This window comes from Xiphias gladius, chromosome 4, assembly GCF_016859285.1.
Source record: "Xiphias gladius isolate SHS-SW01 ecotype Sanya breed wild chromosome 4, ASM1685928v1, whole genome shotgun sequence".
Classification (NCBI taxonomy): Eukaryota; Metazoa; Chordata; class Actinopteri; order Istiophoriformes; family Xiphiidae; genus Xiphias; species Xiphias gladius.
In genome coordinates, this window is record NC_053403.1 from 9,142,607 (window position 1) to 9,169,212 (window position 26,606).

Consider the following 26,606-nt stretch of genomic DNA (forward strand, 5'->3'; position numbering starts at 1 on the left):
TACAAAACCTGTCAACAGACTTTGATGTGCAAAATCAGTGGAGCTCCCCTTTAAGAGATTGTCAGTGCAGAACCAACTGGTCTAAAAAGCTGCAGGGGTTGGCAGATCACGTAGAAGCTGTGACACCAAAACAATGTCGCCTATCTGGAATTGTGCTTATTTGCAGGCATGACTTCATTCCTCCGGCTGATTAACTTTTTACATCACAGTCCTGCATAGTTAGATTATGAATAACTCAGGACTAACGGTTAGTGAAGTAACCTGTGTTTACTCAGAGAAAACAGAAGAAACAGAAGAGGTTATGGTTCAAAAACAGGTCACGCTCTTGTCAAATAATCCACCTCCAGCTGATTACATGTAATGCTGTAACCCCAAGCGCAGACAGAAACCAGATCAGGGATTCAAAAGTAGCTGCCATGTTCAAAGCAAAACCTCAATACAGCTTGTGAATGTATGCATACTGTAATATGGTGGCTACTGATTGACTGAAAGGCAAACAATGGAGCTCCGATTCTATCGTCCCCTCAAAAGAATGCATTCTTTTTCTATTACTCCATAGTACTCCATAGGGAGAGTGGTTGCAAAAGCTGGGTGGTTGGGAAATACTGAATACACTGAAGGAAATGACCATGTAGGTATGTAGGTAGCAGGTATCATGATATGTAATGATAGTGGAATTTCACTCTATTAAAAGAGAAAAATGACACGAGTAACTTTGAAAACAAATTTATACTGTAGAGCAACTGTTGAATAACTGATTCATGATGGAGTATTATAATATACTGGAAAATGGTTTTCCTCCAACCCCAATGACCCACTAGCCTTAATAATTTGGCCATTTAAAAGATAGGAGGATTATTATGAGACAAAATCACACAAAAAATATACTGTTTCAGCTTGATCTTACCTTTTTGTCCAGTTTCAGCCAAGTGTGGTAACCTTTGCCATCCATGTACTGAAGTCCGAAGTACCAGACCTCACGTAGGCCGATGGTTTTCACCACCTGCACAGAGAAAAAGGCGGGTCTTAAAACACAGTAGGGCTGCAACAAAAGATTGGTTTCATCATCAATTAATCTGCAGTTTATTTTTTAATTAATCAGTTAATCAATTGGTCTACGAAATTGTGAAAAAATGGCAATCACAACTTCCCAGAGCCCAAGGCGATGTCTTCAAATGTCCTGTTTTGTCTGATCAAAATCCAAAACCCAAATGTATTCAGTTTTCTATGATATTTAATGAAGAGAGGCAGCAAATCCTTACATTTGAGAAGCTGTAACCTGATAAATTGAAGAATTTTTTCACTGTTTCACTTGTTTGATAAATGACTAAAGCTTAAATGATTATCAAAGCAGTTGCTGATTATTTTTCTGCCGATCAACTATTCGTTTCAGCTCTAAAACACAAACTGGGTAAAGGCGTCTGCACCATGTGGATACAAATGTGAATAATAAATGTCATTCAATTTAAAAATGATTTTGTAGAATGATTTCCCATTAATTTCTTTTTAGATTGGGGTCAAGAACCTTTTAATGGGAAAGGAGTGTGAATTTGCCATGGCTGACACATGCTGATTTGATGGAAGTGATATAATATCAATTTAGGAAAGATGGAGGATTTTCACTAAATTTGACCAGATTTAAAACTACATTATTCTAAGGAGTTCACAACCTGCTCTTCCAGGGAAACAGATTATGAGATGATGATGTAACTGCAATCGTCAACAGAAAGAAATCGTGACTTGACCTCAAAAATCAATGAGGTAATTTTCCAATAAATGTAAGTGAAGCACTGATGGTTTTCTTCCAGCAGGAGTTGTGAAAAGGGCCTTTGAAGGCTTTAAAGATGTTGGCAAGGCCTGAAGAATATACTCTTGAAGTGACATACTCAGGTACCAAACTAATCGGTTGGATAACCCTCACAGTATTACACATTCCTGGGCCTGGGTATGGACTTGGCAAGGTAATGGTACGAACTGCAGTCAGCTACTGCCAGGATAAACAAAGGTGCACTTTAAAACGCTTCATGTTTGCGTCCGCAGCAATTCAGCTAAAGCTGATTGACTCTGGACAGGGAGTTGTTCCCACTCATGGTTACCACTTTCTATGAGAGTCAGCTGATCCTTGTCGTCCTGAAATATTTCAGAATACACCTCTCGAGATTGACACTAGGGCTGCTACTAACAATTATTTTCATCGTCAATAAATCTGCTCATTATTTTCTTGATTAATCAGTTAATTATTTGGTCTATAAAATATCCAAAAAAAGTGTTACCTAATTTCTTAAATCCCAAAGTGAGTTCTTCATATTGCTTGTCTGAAGAAAATCCCAATTATATTCGGTTTTCTATCACACTGGACTAAGAAAAGGAGTAAATCCTCACAACTGACATGCTGGAACTACTACATTTTTTTTGCATTAGTGCTTAAAAAAAACGTATAAATGAAACAATAGCTGCAGATTAATTTTCTGTTGATCGACTGATTGATGAGTCATTTCATCTCTAACTGCAGCTTTGCCAGACCGAAGGCTTTGATTGAAGTTTGAAGCTTATTCGGCTCCTTTAGTGAGGAAGCCAACTTATTTATAACCAAATTAAAATTAGATCATCACATTTCATTCTGAGCAATTCCTAGTGGTGTTCAGAATTTCCAGTAACATTTTTCCGAATTTACTTTTACAGATATCATCTCTCTGTCTGTTGCAAACAGGAGTTAAACAAAGTGGTCCTATTGTTTGACCAGTGAGTAGGAGTGATACTGTATTAAGGGGGGCATGCTGCATGACTAGCATCCTGTCCGTGACTCCAGGAACAGACTGAGAAGGCTGGAGCGAGGAGGGGGGAAGACTGCTCCAGCTTACAAGGCCTTTTACTTTCTGGCAAAACTGCATCAGCCAGAACCCCTCATTATTATTAACGTCTAAATGGCAGATTATGAACGCAGTTTTAATTTTCAACCGCACTGGAAAAGTGGAATCAATTCAGGTATAACCTTTGAAGAATGTCTTCAGATCAGCAATTTTAAGATATTTTTCAACCAGTTTTTGACTGTGTAGCTGAGGCAGAGAGTGAAAACCCAGTCAGAGATCTGGAATAATCACTTGTGCTGCCATTTTCCACTGGCTTCTGAGAGAAACCTCAACGACCAGAGGCTCTTTATGGCCTTCAGAGAGGAAGAGCAATTTTCCACCAGCACTTTGTAGGAATTCATGTTTTTTTGTGCGTATATGTGTGTGTGCCATTAAGTGGGACAATCTCTATGCTGGGCCCTTTTTGAATGCATCCCTGCCAAATTCCTCACACAGTCACCAGGTGAGGTGCTAATTTGCCTGGGTAAACTCTGAGTCAACTTCGGCCAATCCCATTCCCAATGATAAGCTCCAGCCAAGGTTAAAATTAAAATAAAACTCCCCTCTCTCGTAGTGGCTGACACAAAATACAGGGCAGGCTGACCTGTGGGAGTAAAGATGAATGGCTTTTCTGATGGACTGTATTTAGAGCAACAACAACAAGCACTAGAATGGGTCCTGAAATTGAGAGAGCATTTCATCCTGCATCTCACCTGTAATGAAACTCGTTAGGCCTCTGAAAAACAATCAGCCCTTTCATGGTGGTTTTGCTTTGGGGTCCGCAGAGTGAGAGGCAGAGAAACGGAGTGGGTTACCACACAGATACCAAAGTGAACGATTGTTTTTCTCAGGGGATAAGCCTCTGTAGAGAGGCTTGGTAAGATGTTGGCACGGTCAGAGAGGTAGGCATTTCCTTGGGCAAGCTTACCAACCTTCAACAACATTGTACTTCACTTGATAAATAGATAAACCACCTTCAATAACAAGCTGTACATGTTATGAACACCTGCTGACAAAGGATACTGAAAACAACACAGTTCATTAGAGGAGGATTAAATCTGAGTCTGGGGACACAGGTTCAGTAAACTGACATCGCAGCAGGCTGGTTTGGCAGGCTGCCTTGACTTTAATGGGTTCCTAGTTTGCTCCAATGTACTTCAAGAGCTATTTACCCCTCAGATATTCGTTCCAAGCAAGATTACTAAAAACAGAACACACCAATGCAAAACTCTGGGTTTTTGCAAGGTTAACAAAGTTAAATTTAAGACTTTGTAAGACGTTTTTAATAGCACATAGAATGCCATTTAATATCTGTTCCAAGGGTCTTACCAGCCAGAGTAAGAAAAAGTATAATGAAAAAACCAGTAGGGACGACATGGTCAAGATTTATTTATTTTTTTCTTAAGACTTTTTAATACGTTCTAAGGACTTTTTTAAGAAACTGAAATCAATCCTTTTTAAGCTAATTTACCTTCAGGAGATATTTTTAATTGCAGACATGATTATTACAAGCAATCCCCTTGTCCTTATGATGTGTGGCACGATTTTAGGAAATCTCACTCACATTTTCTTATTACATCTTATCATATATGCTTATTTAGAAAAAGCATGTTGTCTTGTTGAAAGTAAAATAATAAATTTGGAACACACTCATTTTATTTTTGTAAATTGAGACTGCTTTCATTTGACCTTAAACTGATTTGATATTCGCTCTAGGTATTTTATCATTAACCCTTTCAGCTCCCACTACTGGTCACTTGCAATTTTGTTACGCGAGGAATTTTCTTTTAATTTGCACTGTTCCTCTTGTTGTACAATGCAGTTGTGAAGCTCAGTACCTAAAATCCAAATGTAGATGAAATGTCATTAGCGTGAGCTGTTTTTTAGGCTGTATGACAGCACTGGGGGAGGAAAGGCATTGTTTTAGTCACTTCCTGTATAACCCGTTTTTCAATAGCAAGTGTAGCCAACTGTGTGTATTGCAGCTGCATGTCAGGGGATTCACCCTTCATGTTAGCGGCACTGGAGAGAACATTTTAATCAAAAAAGATTTGCATGCAATCATGTGAAGCATAATATCCCTAAAAACCCACCTGGAATACAAGTCATGTTTTGATATTGGTGTATTTTGTGTGATATTGTCACTGCTGGATGTCTTTTGGGGAGTTTTGACCAAGTCGGCAATTATGAAGAATAGCAGCAGGGCTACTGTTCTAAAATTTTTAATATGTGGTTTTGTTCAAGGAAGGAAGAGATGTTCACCTTTGACATCACCCTACTTATAAGTGTTGGTGAATTCCCCTGCCTACTTGTTAGAATGGCTCTCAGTGAGATGAGCCACAGATAATCACTCACTACCTGTGATATTGTCAGATAGTTCAGTGCTCCATTTTAGTGCAAAAGTGCAAGTTACTAATTTGAGCGTGGAAAACTAAAAAAAAAGCTTCACAACTTGTCTGAAGTCCCAGCAGCCGGCTGCAGGTGAATTCTGCCGACATTTAGCTTGAGTGGCCGTGTCCCTGAAGTCTGTCAGCAGCCTGGTTTAGCGTAAAACGGGTTGCCTCGGCAGTAATCGGCTGCAAAGAAACATAATCACAGTGTGTTCAACAGGTTCTTTGGAAATGCTGAGTAACAGCAGTGAGCTCACTCTCAGGGCGAGTGTGAGGCCTGGTGTGACCCATGTGGTCAGCGCTGATCATAGCCTTAGTCTCTGTCATGCCGTTCTTAAAGAGCAATGCCTGCCACTCCCCTACACACCCTCTTAGAGTTTCACCTCCATTATGACTGGGTGCTGCTGCCTGTTTCATTTTGCCTTGAGCTGCAATTAGAAAAATCACAGCCATTGTAGTTTACAATAGATGTACGTTTGCCTTGTCAGACCCTGTTAACCAATAATCTGTATTAATGTAGCGTCAACAAGCTTTAAGTTTCAGGTTCTGATGTTAAACAGGTGAGAACATGGCAACATTTAAAAAAGCTCAGCTAGGTCTTGAACTGAATCCAAGTCCAAATAATCTCGCTGACAGGTGCCAGGAGCAAAATATGTGTTCTAGTTCACTTTGACACCCAGCCCACATGTCAAAGCCACATATAAGAAAAAAAAAAAAAAAAGCTGCAGAGCTATTCCAAGTCATGAGAGGGAACATGCTGCACGATGGCCTTTCTTGTTGTAGCAGAACTATTCTTGGATATTAGATCATAAAATACTGGCTTTGTAATACTCCGTTTACTGTTTGCTTCAGTCACAATGAATGAGTGGTCTGACAGTAATAGACCAATTTCCTTTGGGCTAGTAACCCCCCCCCCCCTCATCTTTGTGTCGGTCAGTCCCTATTTGGGGCCTGACTGGGTGTACCCCTCCCTTCCCCTCCTCAGCCGCTGGAGGACTCCACGTTATACCGAGGATGCCGTGAGTAATGCTGTTTCAGCCCAGTGGCATTCCTCTGGCTCACCACAGGGTCCAAGCGCCCCTAGACCAAGACGAGAAACTTTCACTCTATGACAGACGACTAAGAAGAGGCTGCTGACTTAACTCGTGCCAACTGACTTTTGCTCCTTGAACTGGTGACACAGAATCTGTAAAGGTTAAACCTCTTCAACCTGACTGCAAATGTTCCCCTGAGTTTACAGTTTTGTAATCATTGCTAGAATTAATTAGATGTAGGCATCTGTTCATAACAGCTCGTAAAAAGCTGCTCTCAAGGAGTTTGGCCTCCAGATTTGATATACCTGTATGGATTCGTTTTTTTCGAAGCCTGGGTACAGTCACGAAGATGTTTTCAAGCCCACAGTTTACAGGGCATCTGTGGATCTTGAAAAGTCTTAAGTCCATGGTAAAAAGTCTCCTATATTAGAGAACAACAACCATGAGATGAAAATTTTCATGTTTCCTTTATTGTGGCCACACCTTTCACTCTGTAATTTCCTCTCAGACTTCATTTAGGACTTTAAAAATCACTACTGCCATTAATCATTAGTTCAATAAATGCCTGAAGTTCTATTTGTTCACTTCAGTTATGTTAAGCTGACATTATTCACCACAAGAAACCATTAACCTCTGTGAACCTTACTGGGAAGACAAAGACTGATAAGACTCTTGAAGCCAAAAGCTGCTGTAATCTCATCTGCATGAGATAACTTTTCAGACCTGGATGTAACGAATGAAAAGAGCTTTGGAGGGATGATAATAGGGGCAGCCACTTTCTCCTAATGCTAATCTTTCTCAGTGACGTCAATCCAGTTAACTGACATGATGACAAAGGCTATAGCGGTTTGTGAGTAGTTTGTAGTGATAATAGAAATATAAAGCGACAGCAAAGTATAGCTGCTTAGCTTTTGCACACCAGATAGTCTTAAAGACGGCGCTGGGTTAAATTTAAAGAAATAAAAAAAAAAAAAAAGGAATACCTCAACATTTCTGGGAAACATGGTTGTTTTAAATATGTAGCTGGAATCAGCAGCTGCTTAGCTTAGCTTTGCATAAAGACTAGCAGCAGGGGGAAATCGCTAACCTGGCTCCATCCAAAGGGAACAATATCCACATACCAGCACCTAATTACCATAACCCCCATCAAATTGCAATGTGTTGTTTTTACACTTGCATGTTGTGTATATGTAAATCTGATCTTATCAATACCACATCAGAGTCTCTTTATAAAGTGTCTGTATAAACTTCATAAACTTGATTCCAAAGTGTTGATCTTTCCACAACTTTTCTAAAATCTTTTTTGAGTGATAGTGATAAACATATTTGTATGTCAGCACCGATGCTGGAGGTCAGTACAGAGCCGATATCAACTGTACCTGGTCAAACAGCTGCTTGCCAGTGGTGCTGGGCTGGATGGCAAACTCCAGCTCAGCGTCCATGGTGGTGACGCGAACATTGACCTGTGGAAAAACAAGAGAAAACAGGGGTTTCAAAAGCTGACCAAAGAAAAGAGGGAGGTTCTCATAGGTAGGGAGCGCTACGTGGTACTGCAGAGGACTGCTTTAGTGTGTGTGTGTGTGTGTGTGTGTGTGTGTGTGTGTGTGTGTGTTTGGTAGGGGGTGTATTTGCAGAGTAAACACACGGGGCTCTGTGTTTATCTCTGCTTTCTCAGAGACCGACAGGCTGAATGAAGGGAACTCAAAATCTTTGGTGTTCTGGATAGAATATGAAGCGGTGGGCCTAAAACATAGGAACATAAAAGAAATAATTCACTGGCCTGTAAACAAAATAAAAAGGCAGATTTAACACTACTTCCAGAAGCTAAAAAGAGGCACCATACATGTTGTTCTGGATGGATAAATTGAAAGGGGGAGGACTAAATAAGGCAGCTACTTCGGTCACTCACTGCCATTAACAGAAAAAGGCACATCTTTCAGTTCTCTGTTTAATGATTGATCAAAATGACGTGTGCATAAAAATAGAGGCAGACAATCTAACTGAAACCTGCCTTAAGGGGCATAGAATTTGGTGTCCACTTACAGGGATCCAGCCCAGTGATTAATGCACAATTTCCAAACCATTACAAATAGCATGAGTGGTGTTTCTACAGAGAATAATGAGAACTGACGTCAACTGTGCCCCATAATAGGGGGACACAATATTCTGTATTGTAGGTTCGGTCAGTAATCAGCAAATGGCATCTGGATTTCACACAAAGACCATGAAACAATGCACAAATATTTACAATAGCTGCTTTGAGGTAATGCACATACTGAATCTCTTTTCTGTGGGTATAATGTCAAATGCTTCTGGTATTTGCGGGGGTTATGAAAAGACAGAGACTCTCTGAGTATTGACTAAACTTATTAATGGTCAGTGAAAATGTTACAGAAGTTGGTTGACACAGAGGGAAGAGAGAGAGAAAGCCCGCTAACACTAGCCTCCAGTGACATCTGTCAACTCCAGCCCATTGTGAGCACCGCTGAGCCTCAGTGGTGAACAAATTCAATGACGCCCACTGCGAAAGGGATGTCTGGGGCTGCAGCAGTGACTGGTCTGGTGAGTCAGAGCTCCATCGCCTACTGTGAAGCTGCACAGGCTGAACTACTAACTGACAGACTTAAATCCGGCAGAGAAGATGAATCCTGTCGCCGTATCGGATGGAAAGCACCTCATCACGGTGCTGTCCAGGATATTGTAAGAGCACACTAGTCTAGACAGTGGGCATTCGAGGATGTCCCATTTTTTCATCCATGTGCCTGCTGCTGTCAAGTAAAGTTAACAGAGTTGACTCACTGGGGATTAAAACCCAGGATCTGTGGCACAGCAAACTTTCACTTTACCGACAATATCAAAATAATGAAACACTCAGAGCCTCAGAGGGTTAGTAGCTATGCCACAGTGCCACATGTGCATACAATTTAAAACTTTTGGAATCAACCGTCCAACAGAGCATCTTTTACCAGCTTTAAGTCACAGCCAGAAAGCAGGGGAAGGAGGGGGAAGCACTGCATTTACTCTACACAGCAAAACAAAGCTCCCCTTTCAGCTGCAGCGCCCCAGCAGTTCCTCACTATCAACATCTATATCCTAGTGGAGCCAGATTACCAGAAACCACCACAAAAATTGCAGCAGAAGTGATCTGAAACTTTCTAATAAGTGATATTTTGACAACCTACTTATTTAAAAGTGATTCTTCGAATTGGTAGCGGCAGCTCTGACAATTTGGGATGCTATATTTATGGCAGTTACAGATGGATCACCGAGAAAAAAAAACACACACCCTAACAGGCAGAGAATGGAACATGTGAATATGTGGGCTAGACAGGCCAACAGAAACCACTGAGTGAGTGATATCTGATCTCAAAGAGAAGTCCTCCAACAGTAACTCACAATAAACTGAGGCCATTCACAGAGGTAAAGAAAACATGACACATATGCTAAAAATATACTGGGCAAGGACCCAGAGTTCCACAATGAGCAACTTTAGTCAGAGGAAAGTACAGGCCTTCATATTAACCATATAAATCCCTCCTTCACAAGTCATTACCATAGTAAGTGACTAATAATTCTAGCTACAGGAACTTTGGATCCTAAATCTAACCCGCTATAGTGACACATCAACACATTCACACTCTTGGGTTGAGGGTAGAAAGCTTGGGTAACCAAGAAACAATAACAATAACACAAGCTCCATGGTAACGCAGGCAATGCAGTAGAAAAACTAGATTAATGTGATTAAGTACTGGTGATCAGCAATGTGCACTTCTCAGCTCTTTCATGGTGAAAACTTACTCTGAAATACTTTTTGTTATATAAACAAACAAAAAACACTTATAGGGATTCTTCTATATATATCTATATATATCTATATATCTCTATATATAAATATTATATATATATGTGTGTTTTTTTTGTTTATATAACAAAGTATTTCAGATTAAGTGTTAACCATGAAATAAATAAATAAATAAACAAACATACACACACACACACACACACACACACACACACACACACACACACACACACACACACACACACACACACAATTCGCACATCTGTATGGTAAATATGACGCTACAGCCAGCAGCCAGTTAGCTTAGCATAGCAGAAAGGCTGGAAACAAGGGGAAAATGCTAGCATGGCTCTGTCCAAAGGTAACTAAAGCTAAGCCAGCTGCCGGCTCTAGCTATATATTTACTATACAGACCTGAGATTTGTATGGATATCGTTAGATGGGTTCGTCCTATTTGAAATGTATTTTCATTGAAGGGGAGTTGAAAAAAATAAAAAAATAAATCCATAGATAGAAAACACTCCCCTTTTATCTCTCATCTTCCAAAAATGGTCAAAAATTGACATCCCTGTCCTAATCTTAAAAAAAAAGGTCTCTAAATATGAATAAACTAGGGTTGAAACTAAAAAATATTTCCATTAACGATTAGTCTGGTGATTACTGTCTCAATTAATAATTTTGTCTATAAAATGTCAAAAAGTTGTATTTTTTTAAAATGTCCAAAAATAGTGAAAAACCGTTTCCTAAAGCCAAAGGTTGTTTCTTGAAATTGCTAATTTTGTCTGACAAAAAGCCCCAAAATCCAAAGATTTTCAGTGTACTAACACATAAAACGAAGAGATGAGATGAGATCAACCACAAAACGCCCACAGAGATTTAAATTTATAGCTACAGCTGAGACGATTCATTGATTCACTGACAGAAAAGGTTACCATTCTGCAAATTAATCACTCAAGCCATTCGCCAAGAATGCCAAATATTTCCTAGTTTCAGCCCCCAAAGTGTAAGTACACACCACCCTTCCCTGTTCCATACGATCACAAACCAAATATCTTTCCTTCAGCCTTTTCAATGGTGAGGTTAAGGAGCTGCTCCAGGTCAAGTTAAAGAAATCAGGTGGTCATCACCCCAGTAGTTAAACTGTAAACAGGCTACAGTGCATTCTTAGTGAAGACCGTTCAATATTTAACCCTCTGCACGGTTTGCGAGTCTTCTACAAAGGCAGTCGCCATGGGGACACCACTGAAAATGGTCTGAGAGCATTATAGCCATAAATGACTGCTGCCATTTGAGTGTAGAGCAGCGGCACAACAAGGATGGAGAGAAAAGGTCCACTGTGTCTTTCATTGAGGATTTAGAAAGTCAAATATGTGACCAGCCCTTTTTTTTCACAGGGTCTGTTGACATTAAACTCACGTAATTGAAGAATGAGTGTAAAAGAGATAGTGAAAAAAAGAGTAAATGGACTTGGAATCATTTTGGGATTCATCAATCAGGCCTGCAGGGCGTTTCAAACATGATTGAGTTATCAATTATTTGAATAAACAAATACTAAACAATAGGACTGGACATGAAAAGGAAACACCCGTCCATGTTGATCGGGACCACGCCTTGTACGGTTTGTGTCATGGTGCTGCGACCGCAGGGAAACAGGATTCTGGGAGAGCCAAGGAGCACTGTCACTTCCTTCTGACAATGTGCCATTCAGTTGAGTGAAACACGAATCACGGCAGCACCGGTACAGGAGCCTTCACTGCTCCTCAAATCCGGTCCAGCCTCCCGCCACTGGGCGTCTTGGTCCTCTGTAATAAAATTAGTTTCTCTTTTCCGAACGCACCATGTTGGAATGTTTGATGTCATGCCAAGTACCTGAACTGTAATAATTCGGACTGCATGTAGGCCTCTGTGCCAGTAAGAATCAAATCTAAGGCAAGTTAGCACTTTTGTCCTCTTTTATCTTTGATTTTGAGGGTGATTACAGTAACTTCACAAATACTTGTCCATGACTTCACATCAAAATTTCACGACTATATTACAGCAGTTTAATGTAGGGCAGTGATGTGAAACTGACCGTTTGTTTTGGAGACTGTTTGGGGTTGTTATTGCAGGGTATTAGATAAGAGTTGCCATTGAGAAATGGGTCAGGGGAGAGGGGGGGGGGACGTGGGATGAGGATGCTGAATTCAAACCCAGAACATCATGTGCATAGCGGACAGCTCACACACAAAAACGTTTGACACAAATCAACTCCTCTGTAGATATAGTCACATTTTATGTTTTCAAAATATTCAACTTACATGTTGTTCCTTAAAACTTCCCTACTGGTTTAATGATAATTTATTTTTCTTTTCTTTTCTTTTTTTTTTTAATACTATACATTTTTAGGGTTACTATGCCTTTGAGAAACCATGTGTTGTGCCTTTATTTGTTTCTTTGGCATTAAAATGTGATTTACAATTAAAAAAGGTCGGGTGATGCCCAAAATAATTAACATAACCATGATACTGTAAGTACAAGCAAACTGACACTCCTGAGGGGGCACTAGGTATTTCTGCACAAAAACGAGATGATTGTTTTAGAAAGTAAGACTTGAGTTTACATGTATGTATTGAATATCTCTTTTCATAACATGACACTATACAAGTCAGTAGGGAATCAAACTAGTGCTGCGATTCGACTCATCGATCAATAAGAAAACTATTCTGATGACAGATTAATCGTTTCGGTCATTTTTGAAGCAAAAATGCCCGATAATTTCTCTGGTTTCAGCTTCTCAAATGTGAGAATTTGCTGCTTTTCCTTGCCATACGTGACAGTAAATAGAATATCTTTGGGTTTTGAACAGTTAACCAGACGAAAACAAGCTCATTTAAGGCATCACTGTGGGCTTCAAGAAATTCTAACATGGCTTATTTTTCACTATTTTTAACAATTATAAATATAACCATTAATTGCAGCTCCGAATTAAATGGGCCGCTATGTAACATAAGGATCGTCTCACTGTAGCTTTCGTTTCCTGACATTCCACCATCCCGTGCCTTCCCCACTTGTAATATGTTTCTGGCTACAGACCTGAGCCACTGACACTCTCCAAAAAAAACTAGCAATCTAATTTCACACTTTTCACTGAAGTTAAGACATAAACCCCTATTTACATATCTCACCCATGCTAAAAGTGTGACTTCGCATTTGCAGGATTAATATGAGAGTAGGAAGCTTTCTGGTGCGAACAGCATCAAAAGAATAACTTCATTAAACCAGACTTAGTGTCCTGTTGGTATCTTTCGTGCATGTTGTAGAAGCTGGGCCAGTCAAAAGGCCGCGTACTGAATAGTCTGTAAACCAGAGGATAAAATTAAACTCAAGGCTCAGGAGTTCATGGAAAAAAAAAAAAAAATTGGTCTGACATTATCGTCTAAAAAGGATGTTTTGTGGCGACTGGGCAGCTGCTATCAAACATTATTATGATGTCATTTCCACGGCGACACTCATGACAACCCTGTGGCTATTCTAAACAAATGGACAACACGCTGTGTGACACTGACTGGGGCTTTAGTCACCACAACATGCCACTGTGTTCGACGGCAACCTGTTTCTGTCAGGATCTGATGTATCGCTCACTAAACCTCAGCGACTGCACGTCTCAGGCATCTCTGGGCTCTCCATCCAGCTTTTTAAAATAAATAACAGAGGGTAGAGGAAAAAGTTTTCTTTCAGTGCTGAAAAAAAAAAAAAAAGGCAAAATTTTTTACTCCTTTCCATCCCATTTTCCTTCATGCTGTAAAATATACATAGGCTGATAAAATGCCTACCAGAAAATTTCCAAACAGTGAGCTGAGGGAGGTACCTGTGCCATGTGCAGCAGTACAGTATGTAACAGCTGGGGTGGGGCATAGTGAGTCAAGAATAATTGAAGCCAAAAAAAAAAAAAAAAAAAAAAAGCTCAACTGTATAGGACAACTTCATCAAATAATGCCTTTTTTTCTGGTATTTTCTTTTGTTTTTCCGATGATGAAAAGCCACTGATACCATGAATACCGTAAAGCATTTTTACCAAGTCCCCACAACAGCTGCGGGGACCCAACATCAAGCGCGGGGGGGGGGGGCAATTCCAAACTTCAGCCCTGAAAGTAACCTCCAGTGACCGAGAGACACATCGCGAACTCACGGGTGTACAGCACGGGGAAACATGTGGACGATGTGGATCCTCTGACTACACCGTGAAAACGTTACAGATGAAATGCTGCGTGTCTGTGTGTGTGTTTCAAGAGAACGAGGTGTCACAACTTCGCGAGAGGGCTGACGTTCTCACATGTACGGGACACCCGGGGATATGAAATGAGCATGTGATTTGGGTGGAAGGCCCCCTTTAACCCCGCTGCTACTGTAAGCCTCTATGCCGCCGTGTCTCCAGTCGGGCCCATTCACTGAAAGTTTGAAAGAAGCGAACCTGTTTAAAAAAAAAAAACAAAAAAAAAAAAAACTGGACATGTCAAACGTTTTTCACTCATCTTGAGAGCTGAGGAACCGAAAGCATCCCCACTTTGACACTGGCAATCTGCCACCGCCTAAAAAAGTGATTTAAGATTTTGGGGGCTTTTTTTTCTCCAAATTAGCAAAAAAAAAAAAAAAAAAAAAAAAAAGGACTCACATCACTCAATAGACAGACCCCAGCTCTCAGACCTTCACAAATCCATTTTGAATCAGAGTCTGCCACCGCTTTTCGCCCGGCTGTGACTTTTTGGGTTTTAAACTAAAGAAAACGTTCCAATATTCAGTATATGTTAACGTCACCGTTCACTGTACCACACATTTACCGGTTTACCAAAAGCAGACTACTCCTAACTCAACCCAAATCGGATTAATGTAGCTTGACAACCTGTAAACCGGAGATACAACGAGCAGCGAGGGGGAATATCTCGACAAGCCGAACGCCTCTTACCGCTTTGGGCATTTTTCTGTCCTTTTTCCCGGGCTCTGCGCGAGGAGCTGCTGGAGAAAAGAAGCGTTTTCCGAAGTAGAGACCTGTGCTCCCGTGCTCCCGTGTTCCCGTGCGGCCGTGCTTCTTCTTTCTGAAAACAGAGAACGGGGAGAGACGAGTTTTCAGCCACGGGCACCGGGATGAATCACCGCCAGAGCCAACAAAGCGCACAGCAGGTAGGCGGCACAGCCCAGGAACTTGACCTGACTCACCTTCAGAATAAGAGCACCGGGGCTGCGCAATTCTGATCCTCGAGGGGCGTCTTACTTTGTCACAATTTCACCAAATCTGTACCTATCTCATTAGGATCTTCCTTTTTGCTAAAGACTTTAAAAAAGATGCGGGGAAACCACTTATGGACTTCCTGAAAATGAGTCCCATTGAGAATTTTCAAACCAATAAGTTTGTTTATCTTAAAGTATAAAGTTGTTATTTAGGTAAGTTTAGACAAACTGTAGACTGTCAGTAGTTTTTCCTCTATCTTGTCTCTTGTGTCTTCGTTTAACAACACTTCTGTTAGGTATATTTTTTTTGTTTTTATGCAGTTGTACTTAAATACACTCAGCGGGCACTTTATTAGAAACACCATACTAATACTGGGTAGGGCCTCCCTTTGCTCTCTGAACAGCCTCAGTTCTTTGTAACACGGATTCCACAAACTGTGGGAAACACTCCTTTGAGATTCTGGTCCACGTTGACATGATTGCATCACACCAGTTCTGCAGATTTTTCGGCAACACATTCATGCTGCCAATCTCCTGTTCTACCACACCCAAAAGGTTTTCTATTGTATTCCTATCTGCTGACTGGGGAGGCCACTGAAGTCCACCGAACTCACCATCATGTTCATGAAACCAGCGTGAGACGAGTTTTGCCTTGTGATATGGTGCATTATCCTGCTGGAAGTAGCCAGTATAAGATGGTAAATTGCGGCCATAAAAGGATGCGCACGGTCAGCAACAATACTCAGACAGGCTGTGACATTCAAAGGAAGATTGGATGTTATTAAGGGGTCCAAACTGTGCCAAGAAAACATTCTCCACACCATTACACCACCATCAGCCTGGCAGGTTGACACGAGGCAGGTTGGGTCCATGGATTCACGCTGTTGATGCCACATTCTGACCCTACCATCTACGTACTTCAGCAGAAATCCGGATTCATCAGACCAGGCTCTATTTTTCCATTGTTCAACTGTCCAGTTTTGATGAACCTGTGCCCAGTGGAGCCTCAGATTTCTGTTCTTGGCTGACAGGAAGGGAAACTGACGTGATCTTCTGCTTTTGTAGCCAATTTGCCTCAAAGTTCAGTGTGTTCTTCATTCTGAGAAGCTTTTCTGCTCACCACAGTTGTAAAGGGTGGTTATTTGAGTTAATGTAACCTTTCTGTCAGCTCCATCCAGTCTGGCCATTCTCATCTGACCCCTTTCATCAACAAGGCGTTTCTGACTGCAGAGCTTCCACTCACTAGATGTTTGTTGTTTTTTCTCACCAATCTGAGTAAACTCTAGAAACTGAGGTCGGCAGTTTCAGAAATACTCAAACCAGCGTGTCTGGCACCAACAATCGTGCCATGGTCAAAGTCAATGAGATCACATTTCCCCATTGTGATGTTTGATGTGAACATTCACTGAAGCTCCTGACCTGTATCTGCATGTTTTTACGAATTGCACCGCTGCAACATAGTTGGCTGACTGGATAATTGCATGAGGAAGCAGGTGAACAGGTGTTCCTGATAAAGTGCTCATGTGTATATGCATACATATATACATATGAATGTGTGCATACATGTGCATATATACTAATACTTTTTTGTTGTACTTGTTTTTTATTCTTTCTTGTTTGATTATGTTTTGTAAGTCTGACATAAATTCAAAACAGAATAATTACAATGGTAAAAAAAAAAGAAAAACGTTTACCTAACTAAGTTATCTTGAATTTAAACCTAAACATATTATTTTTCAACTTTATATATAAACTGTTAAATTTGAGGATGCTGAGGTGGTGTCCTCAAATTGCTTTTTTGTCTGACCAACAGTCAAAAACAAAAAGATATTTAATTTGCAAGCACACAAAACAGAGGATAAAAGCAAATTTTCTGTTGACCGAACAATCATTCAATAGAGTTATTGATACTCTACTAAAATCAGTCTTACAGATTCATCATGGTGCTTCTGCTCATAACCCCGATAAAAAAAAGTTTAAAAAAAAAACATATTAGAATACTAGGACCTGTGGTATATCTTTCCAATAGAACTGATTCTGTATGATATTCAAATAGCTTATTACTTTGATTTTAATGGTGTATATTACAGTCTGGCCCTTTTGCTGTCTGGTTCCTTACTAATAGTTTTATTGTGAAATCCGACACCGGAAATCCTGCGTTTTTTATTCTACCTCGACACCGTCGACGCGTCCAGGCGCCAGGCAGGTTAACTGTGGTACTCAACACGCCTCACCCACTGGCTACGACAAAACTTCCAGTCCCCACCCTGCTCCGTTTGAGCATTTTATTTTGACGCCTTCGTTCGCTGATTTAAAAAAAAAAAAAAAAACCCACCACATCGCAAATTCAGATTAACGAAAGCCGTTTACACTCGCATCCTCCCGTGTCGCTCCGCCAAGTCGCTTTTAGAAACGCAGTTGGCGTTACGGCTACAGGTAACCCCCCCCCCTCAAAACAACATTGCGTGGCCGTTGCAGCGTAAGAAAATGCAACCGGGGTGATTTCTTTGTTCGGCGTATGTTCTCCCGGTGTGGTTACGTCCGCGCAGACGGTGGACTGGGAACACACCCAACGGCGACGGGGGAAACGATTCCAGCCCGGCGAACGGCGCCTTTTCACCGTGGGCGGCTCGGACAGTGGGCGAAGATTTCACGATTTAAAAAAAAAAAAAAAAAGCACAAAGACTGTGAAAAAGATTCAGCCTCGGGGGTAACGTTGCCCCCCCTGTGCTGGAGCCTCATCTGTGCCGCAGACAGCCACATCCTCACTATAATCCCACAGACACCTGTTGTGGGATTTGTCTCCTTTGTGCAAAGCAGCAGAAAGTGCGCGGAAAAAGTGCGAAAAAGTATCTCTCCGTTTTGTTTCGGGTTTACTTTTTGTTTTCGCACAGCTTCGAGCTCGGTGGTCTCTAGGCTTTCCGTCGGTACGGGTGGTCCTGTTCGATCAGGTCTTACCGGAGCCGATGAGATGAGGTCCGGAGATCCGAAGCTCCCTCGCCGCAGATTTCCCCCTCCCTCTGTCCAGCCAGGCGCAATATGGCGCTCGTCCATCCAACCGAGCAGCCCGGCCGGGCCTGTCCCCGCAGTCACCGGCAGGCTGCAGCGGGTTTCACAACCCGGGGTCCGGGGACCTGCACGGGACTCTTGCGGGGTTTACCCACAGAACCAAACACGGTTCAGTCATTGTGTAAGAGAAAGCTTAACTCGAAGGTGCTGTTTCCGCACCCAGGGCAGAGCTCTGTTGTGGTTTTGAATTCAAAACCACAAGAGTTCGTTAAGGTAGAATCTGATCAGATATTTGCAGAGAACTGGGTTTTGGGGGGGGGGTCAGTCAACTCACCATCAGACGTTATCCTTTCAAGGGCCCATAAAACTCATACAGAGGTTGAGCGTTACAGCCTAAGTTGTGAAGCACTGCATGGTTGCTATTATGAAAAGACACGCCGGCTATTATTTCGAGCCAACAAGGGGCTACGGCTAATCACTGGCACGCCAATCGCTCGCAGACAGTCAGTTGTGCGTTTGGCCAACGTTACTGATGATCCGGCGGGTGGTCTAGACATGATCGTTTTCTCATTTTAAAGATCAAATCCAACAGAGTACGTGCCAATCACACCAATTATTTATTTCTTATTAGGCCATTATTATTTTTAATACTTTTTTTTTATTATTGTGTAGTTCATCTAATGATTCTATTGTTGGTATCAAACTTTACTTTTTTTTAAATACATTTTTTTTCTGATTTGTCTAAGACAATAAATGACAAATCACAACATGACATAACATTCAACAAACACAGTATTTCATATAGAGTAGCACAATAAGGAGGTCAGGGGTATAATGAACATATCCCTTCCACCTACATTAAATCATATATCATATATATATATTCTACATGTCTATGAATCACACATTTAAATCTAATTGTTTCCAGTCTAATTCTAAAGCATAAACTCCATTTTGTATGCTGGTGTACTTGTATAAAAATAAAAAAAATAAATAAAAAAGTGGTTTTTATTTGTTTAAGCCACTTTAGCTGAGAAGAGTGAATTCATGTGAGTCCAACGATTTGAGCTACACGTGTTAACGCAAGCTGTGACTCTGAGTAGATACAGTTAAAGCCTCATCCGTCCGCCGTGTAGAGACGGACGGATGATGTGTCGCCTTCCCTCCTGAGCGCACCTGCATCACCGCGGAAACTTTTTTTTTTTTTTTTTTTTTTGCACAGTTTCTCCACTGGGGAAGTGAGCGTCATCCGCCGCGCGCCGAACCCAGGAAGCGCTGCCAAGCGAGACGGGAGGCGTCAGAGTCGAGCCGGCCAATCGGATGACGGGACTAAAATAGAGCCGTATATATCGGGGGTTGGACCTACTTCTCGCCATAATGCGAAACCAAAGAGGGATGTGACGGTCGCCTCCCCTAACACTTTGCACTTCTCCACTATGCCCCGTCACTTAACCACTCGAGTTTTTTTAGGTAATTGTTAAATAAATTTAAAAATAAAGGTTCAAAAAATACGGCTGAACAAACATTTTAGCTTTTTTTTTGGATAAAGTATGCGAAGAAATCCCCATAATGATTAAACATGGAGATGATAACACAGAAATCACCTTAAATAACCTTGTTTTTCTGTTTGGGTCATCAGATAAATTAAACGGAAGAGGGAATCAGTCTGAGCAATGCAAAACAGTCTTGAATTTGCCTGCTAGGGCACCCAGAATGAACTGTTTGCAGGGCAATGCCAAATGCAAATAGACAAAGTCACAGAAAGGCACTTTGACCGGTCCCTTTAAATATTTAGAGTTCCTGAAAAACTGTTGCTCACCTGCTCTATGACCGATATTGTTTTTAAGATAAAATCTTTTCTTCAGATTTTCTTTGTCTGGTGTTTTGAAAAACCCGGTAAAAGGCAGGAACTTTCTTCTGATAAGTTTTAACACGGACAAATACGCTGCATGCTTGAAGGAAGAAAGACAGTTTTGACTGGTTATCACAAAAAGGAGGTAAATGGTAAAGACTTGGGTAGCTAAGAATGGCTCAGGGTATCAAACATGGCCACATTTCATTTTATGACTGGACTGTCGTGGTTTGACTATAGCCATGAAATATCCAGTAACTAATTAAAAAAAAATGTATCCAAAAGCCGATGTAGGCCACAATATGTGACTGAACGCTTCAGAGAGAATATCTCATAATGCCTCATCCATTTAGTGCAGCAAAATGAGGATAACAAAATGATAAAGTACTAGAGCCAGGGTAAGTCATTTAGTACCTACAATATCATAGTCAATCTTTTGAAAAAAAACAAAACCAAGTGCTTCAAACACTGAAGAAACTGTAAAAGTCAACTTTCATAGAAAACTGACACAAACTAAAGAAAATAAAGAAATCTTTGATTGGTAATATACGAGAAGGAGTGGAAAAGTGTGCAAAAATGGATAACGCAAAACAGCATTTGTATTTTCCACTGTTTTACCAATTCACCACTAATCATTAGATCATTGTGCTGATGTTAAGATTGGAGCAAATAACTTGTGATCACAGAGTGATCCTCATAACCCTGGTATTAGTGATGTTCCTTGACGCATCAGTGTCATTGCAGAGACTCACCCTGAGCTTAATACACACACTGGTATTATGTCATCAAAGAAACAACTCATGGTAGTTTTGTCTGCGGAAATTTATTTTTGATCATACTGTAAATCATGCTACATGTCAGACTTGGCCGGTTGTGTCTCCAGCTCCTTGAACCCCTCCAGCCTCTTCTGGGCAACATCATGGATGATAGCTGAAACAGACAGACAGGATGAAGATGCCTCAGCCACATTCTTCTCTGTGATCGATACTGTATGTCTGACAATAGTGGCCTCTGTAATGTTTGCAAAGAGCCACTAGATGGTACACCAACAATGTCTATGACCTCCCCCCTGGAGGAGGACTTGTGAAATACCTTTTAGTTCTCAGGGAAAATAACATCAGATTGTTGAACATGTTGATTACCATGAAACAACTTTGAAGAAAGTTATATTTACACAACTCATGTTCCTGTAAATGGATTGGATTTTGCCATCAGACAACTTTAGGTTTTTATCCATTACTATCATGTTTTGCTCTGGAGTGACATCTTGTTGCCGAACAGCACTGGATTCGTGTACTGCTCCGTGAGAAAGTGGAGCAAACATTCAAAAATACAGTTTTCCAAATTAGATAATTGTTCAGATTGAACACAGGATTGGCTTAATTTAAAAATATTATACTGTATTCTCTTACTGTCCAGCAGCTGTCTTGCTGTGTATCTCTTCTCCAAACTGTTGTTAACCTCAGCCATCAGCCACGGGAAGAAATTAGTCTCAATATCTGGAAATCAGAACCACAAACATGATAAAAAGACTAAACACTCATATCAACCTTTCATGCACAGAGTATGAATGAGCTCATCTATTAAGCAACCAGTCACAGAATACATCAGAGTGTAGTGGAAATGTCACCATATGAGCAGTGGAGTGCAGTGATGCCCTCGTGTGTCAGGAAGGGGGAAGCTGAGTTTGAATGGTGCAGGAAAAGCAATGCGGCAAAGGGAGGCTGACCTTTCTCCACGGGGTCGTAAAAGTAGCCGTGGCTTCTTAGTGAGGTGAAGACTGCAGGTAGAAGATCAGCCAGGTACTGCTGGGTGTAGGCACGGGCAGCAATCTTCTCTGCAGTCTCTCTTTCTTGCTTCAGCACCTCCTTCTTCTGGGCAATTCTACGCTCCTGAGATCAGAAGAAACTTTTTATTAAAAACAAGATTGCATGTATCTTTTCAGCATAATCTTTTTTTTGTAATATGATTGATCAATTCTTCTGATATGGATACAACAGTACTTCACCCTATATGCCTTTTACTTAAGCTGTTATATTTGCTGTTACATCTCCTACATATATTGTGTTTGATGGTCTCTTCTTTGGAAAAAAGTATCCAGCACACAAAAACAATAGCATTTCATGACTGTGACAACAGTTTGCATGGAATCATTAGAAGAAGAACTGAGTAGTTAGTGACAACAGATAAAGAAAAGACAACCACCTAAAAAAACTTAAGTTAAAGAAACACCCAAAAAAAAAAAAAGAAAAGGCGTCATAGTGGCCGACACACTGTTTGATTGACATGTGATCTCTAGGAAATGCAGTGAGCACTTAGCAACACACAGAGAGAAAGGATTTTAAAACTGATCATTTCGTAGATTACACTGTCACATTATTTCTAAAGAGGCCAGAGATATCAGAACTGATTCTGATACTTTTACTGTTAAATTATGACTGGTGAAATTGATATGAAGTTTTTCCAACGCAGCCTCACACAAGAGAGAAGAGCACAGTGAAAGCACCTCAATACAGAAATCTCTCTTGTGAAATAACGGTTACTCTTCTAACCTTGCCAGATAACAGTATGGTCATGTAGGGCCACACTGCTTGCAGTAAGAATCTAAGGATATGGGTTTTCAGAAGCCTGTTTTCGGACTTCTAAATCATTGCCCACAGGGTTTAGATTCTTTAGCCCAATCCCAGCTGCATGTCAGGACTGATGTGTCCATGGCATCACTGGTTTTCCCTGATCTTCCAGCACTGGGAAAGACTTGTTCCTATACAATGATTTAAAAGGGATTTTCTATAAGTTGCGCACTTTCTCCTCACTGCGGCGTCTCTCCTGCTCCTGGAGCCGCTGCACCTCGGCCAGCTCATTGTTTCGGAGCTCTTCGAAAGCCCTCTGCTGGGCCCTCAGACAAGCCAGCTCCTCTTCCTCCATCACCTCCAGCAGAGACTGCTCTATTGTCTTACCCACCAGGACCTCCAACACCGGCTGCACCTCCCTGTCAAAGTCAAACAACTGCAGAAGATACTAGCAGTGAGTGGTGTTGCATTTTGTATTTTAAAACGTTAGGTTTCATTTAAGCAAACCTGCAAACATTTTACATGTTATTTGTCATTACAAGAGACAGAATATAGGCAGAAGACAGCAACTTGTTCTGACTTCTAGTCAGTTGTATGCGTCAAGGTCAAAAAACACTGGATCTTACATTTTCCATAATGCAATCAACAACTTTTTTTTGTGGGCACTCTTTTCCTGATAATCGCCCATGTCTTTTAAACACCACAACCCAAGTTTGTAGCACCGGGGTTTCTTTTTACTATAAATTTGAAGTTCCCCATACTGCAATAACCCTGATTATGTGTTGACATAACTTGGGTTAGTGGTGCAAGTAGCTCTTCCACAGCAAGACATTATACAACTATAAACTGGCCTTTATCTAGAAAATTGGTGGAGCTTCCCCTTTAAGTAATGTGTAAAACAGGTGTAATATTTATTTAGAAAAATGTTGAGGCTAATAAGTCTATTGAGTGTGGCCAGACCTCCCTTTTGGATTACCCACCTCTCCCTCCTCTATCTGTGTTTCAACATCTTTGCCTGATTTGGCAGGTATGAAGAGTGGGGTTGCTGGTTTGTCCAGGAAAGCATCAGTCTGGCATTCAATATCTGTAGCCACTATAACATCATTTAATTCTTCCAGATAAAGATCTGAAAATAAAGGTCAGAGTATTAAAAAAAAACAAAACACTTGGTTTTCGAAAGCACAAAGGTAAAAAGCTCTGAAGTTGCTAACAGACATGCTCTACCTGTTTGTACATCAATGTGTTTTCTGCCCTGCAGGGCTTCGGGAGTCCTGGGTCTGAACGGCTCCCTGGCACGTTTTCGAGCAACGGCTCTCCTCCTGATCTCCTGTTGTCTTTGTATTTCAGCAGGGTCTGGCTGAGCTGTCTGTCGACGGTGCATGATGAAACACATTTTTTAAGATAAAGTGGACGAAAGAAGGGCAAACCTATCAGCAATAAAGCATCGCAAAATGGATGTTTCATACTTACAGTTGGTATGATGTGTTGAGCGTAAGTGTTTCCTCTGACAACGCGACGGTCATACATAATGTTTCCATAATTACTGTGTGTCCTGCATTGTCAAAAAAAAAAAAAAAAAAAAGAGGGGCTGTCATGCAGTCAGCTCATTAGCAGGTGACCGTTTTATTTCTGTCTGGTGCTGGAAAGAGTATATTTCCTTCAGTAAAAGTGATAGCGCAGCGTAAAAATGCTCAATTTAAACTAAAAGTCCTGCATTCAAATTGTATTAAGTATATGTACAACAGTATTATCAGCAAAACGTACTTAAAGTAACAAAGTATTCATTGTGCAGAATGGTCCCTTTAGGAGTGTTATATTATAATATATTGTATAACTCTATGTTAATTATCAAATATGTAGCTGATTGAGGTGGAGCTCATTTTAACTAACTACTGTAGTTTATTAGATGGTGTTGATGACGAGAGGAGGAGGAAGGAGACGCCGCTGACACCGTCTTGATTGCATATAAAGGTTTATTACAAAGAAGTACAGCGTCAAGTCAAGCATCTGCAGATCTGCTTGTGACAGGGTGTGAAGCCAGTGAACCACTAAGGCAGTTGTTTTTCCTGAAAAACGTCACTAACCTATGGCTGTACGTCCAAAGCATTTCCTCCTATTCAAACTGCAAGGCACCGTCTGAGGACCTTTGACCTAGGGCCTCCATTTCAACACAGTTTTATATATGTAAACATACACCTCACTACTTTAAACACTGCTGGGTTTAGTTGTAACAGTGTATCATGCTTCATTAGTAATAGCTGTCAGATGAATATAATGGAGTAAAAAGTGGAATACTTCCCTCTAAGACTGGGCGAAGTGTAAAGTAAAATGAAAGTACTCAAGTAACGTATTAGTGACTGGAAAGTGTACTTTCGTTCAGTCCATGAGTAAATGTACTTAGTTACTTTACATCACTGGCCAAATCATATTTCATCAGCTGGATAATTTGAGATATTTTTAGCATATCCATGCTAATATAGCCACTGTAGGTTTGCTTTTCATTCTCACTGCTTGTGGACTACATTACACTGGTTTGAATGGCATATGTGCAAGTGTAGCTAGTTGTTTATCAGAGTAAATATTGTGATGGGTCTGCCTTGATTTACACCGAAGCAACGTTAGCATTTTTCGAAAAACGATATTAGAGCCAACGCTAACAGCACAGGTTTTCAGGACGGCACATACTGTTCAGACGGAGACTCTCTGTATTTGGAGCGGGTCTCCACAGGTCTGGGCCGACTGGAGAAGGTGTAAGTGCCGTTGCGATCTCTGTGGCTGTGCGAAACAAAAGCCATCTGTCGGAAAACTGTCAGGCACTGTAGTCGCGAAAGTTAATGGTAGTTCGCTAGCTGACAGGCTACCCACGCGAACGAGAGGGAAGGAGGCAACAAACTGTTGTAGCAACCGTATCCAGGAAGTGGAAGATAGCGGCCGTTACGTCACTTGCTTTAAAAACAGATTTATTTGTAAGACAACTGTTACTACTACTACCACTAGTAATGGTGGTAATGTTTTCTAGTAGTAGTAGTAGTGGTAGTAGTTTTTTCCAGTAAATTATATTGCTACTATTAATACTGCTACCACAGCTCGGAAAAAGAGTGACTGGTGCGAGTTTCTGTTCAACTAGTGAGACAAAATGCCAAACTGGTGCAAACAAGGACCGAACCCTTGGGGGAAACTGACGTCTGATATCAAGGATATGGAATAAATGCTCAAACAGCTTTCCATACTATTACTACCACTACAACTACTACTACTGCTGCTAAGTGCCACTACTGCTATATAAGACCACTAATAGTAGTATCATTAATAATACATTTATCTATTTTTAACTAAAACAAAAAATTTTATCTCAAAACAAGGCCATTTAGTAGCTGGTCGGGATTTTCTATCATATCACACACTCTTCCCCAGATGATTGGAGGTAAACAGACATGGAGTATAGTATCTCAACAGTGCTACAGCTAATCAGACATTTGCTCATTCCATGTTACCACACATTTCAGACGTTCTGAGTATAACCTGTTGAAAGGAAGGACCACTACTACTAAATTACATAGCTATTGCTGCACTCCTGACATCTGCTGCCACCTCTGCCCTTTTTGCTTAATTTAAACAGTGTGAAAACAAACAAGAACTGTGCGAGATTTGTTTTGCTCACAGGCACCACTGACATGTGGGTGGCATGAGACATTTAGTAAAGGAAAGCTGAAACTCAACTCGAGACGATGTTAACCACAGAGAGCAAATTCAGCTCTTTGAAAACCCTGAAAGCATCAGAGGAAAATAGGGCACCGGAATTTGCATTAATCTGTATGTGGGGCAAAGATAAGTGCTCCATGATCGGAGTGACAACCGAACAAGCACTTTTGTTTGTTTCCATATCAGATTTTAT

At 40.9% G+C, this 26,606-nt stretch overlaps 2 protein-coding genes across 2 annotated transcripts in view; both read right to left on the reverse strand.

The window, feature by feature from the left end:
- Window positions 1-18,367, reverse strand: part of ezrb (ezrin b) — a 33,766-nt gene extending 15,399 nt beyond the window's left edge. The window contains exons 1-4 of the mRNA XM_040125284.1: window positions 18,239-18,367; window positions 15,018-15,147; window positions 7,653-7,736; window positions 908-1,003 (exon numbers count right to left, since the gene is read on the reverse strand). Coding sequence (XP_039981218.1) covers window positions 908-1,003; window positions 7,653-7,736; window positions 15,018-15,029 — 192 coding nt within the window. The 5' untranslated portion in view covers window positions 15,030-15,147; window positions 18,239-18,367. The remainder of the gene's footprint in view (window positions 1-907; window positions 1,004-7,652; window positions 7,737-15,017; window positions 15,148-18,238) is intronic.
- A 2,590-nt stretch (window positions 18,368-20,957) lies between these two features.
- Window positions 20,958-25,617, reverse strand: rsph3 (radial spoke head 3). Its single transcript, XM_040125637.1, has 8 exons — window positions 25,397-25,617; window positions 24,182-24,263; window positions 23,936-24,077; window positions 23,692-23,837; window positions 22,944-23,147; window positions 21,871-22,033; window positions 21,554-21,640; window positions 20,958-21,071 (listed from the first exon to the last, which is right to left on the reverse strand). The coding sequence occupies exons 1-8, from the start codon at window positions 25,504-25,506 to the stop codon at window positions 20,992-20,994; spliced, it is 1,014 nt and encodes a 337-aa protein (XP_039981571.1). The 5' UTR covers window positions 25,507-25,617; the 3' UTR covers window positions 20,958-20,991.
- Between the last annotated feature and the right edge of the window lie 989 nt (window positions 25,618-26,606).

Excerpts from the sequence above, each read along its gene's own strand:
- rsph3 (XM_040125637.1), bottom strand. The coding sequence starts at position 25,506 with ATGGCTTTTGTTTCGCACAGCCACAGAGATCGCAACGGCACTTACACC. Across the intron at positions 24,078-24,181 it reads CTCAACACATCATACCAACT|ACAGCTCAGCCAGACCCTGC; the intron begins GTAAGTATGAAA and ends CACCGTCGACAG. Across the intron at positions 23,148-23,691 it reads CACAGATAGAGGAGGGAGAG|TTGTTTGACTTTGACAGGGA; the intron begins GTGGGTAATCCA and ends TATCTTCTGCAG.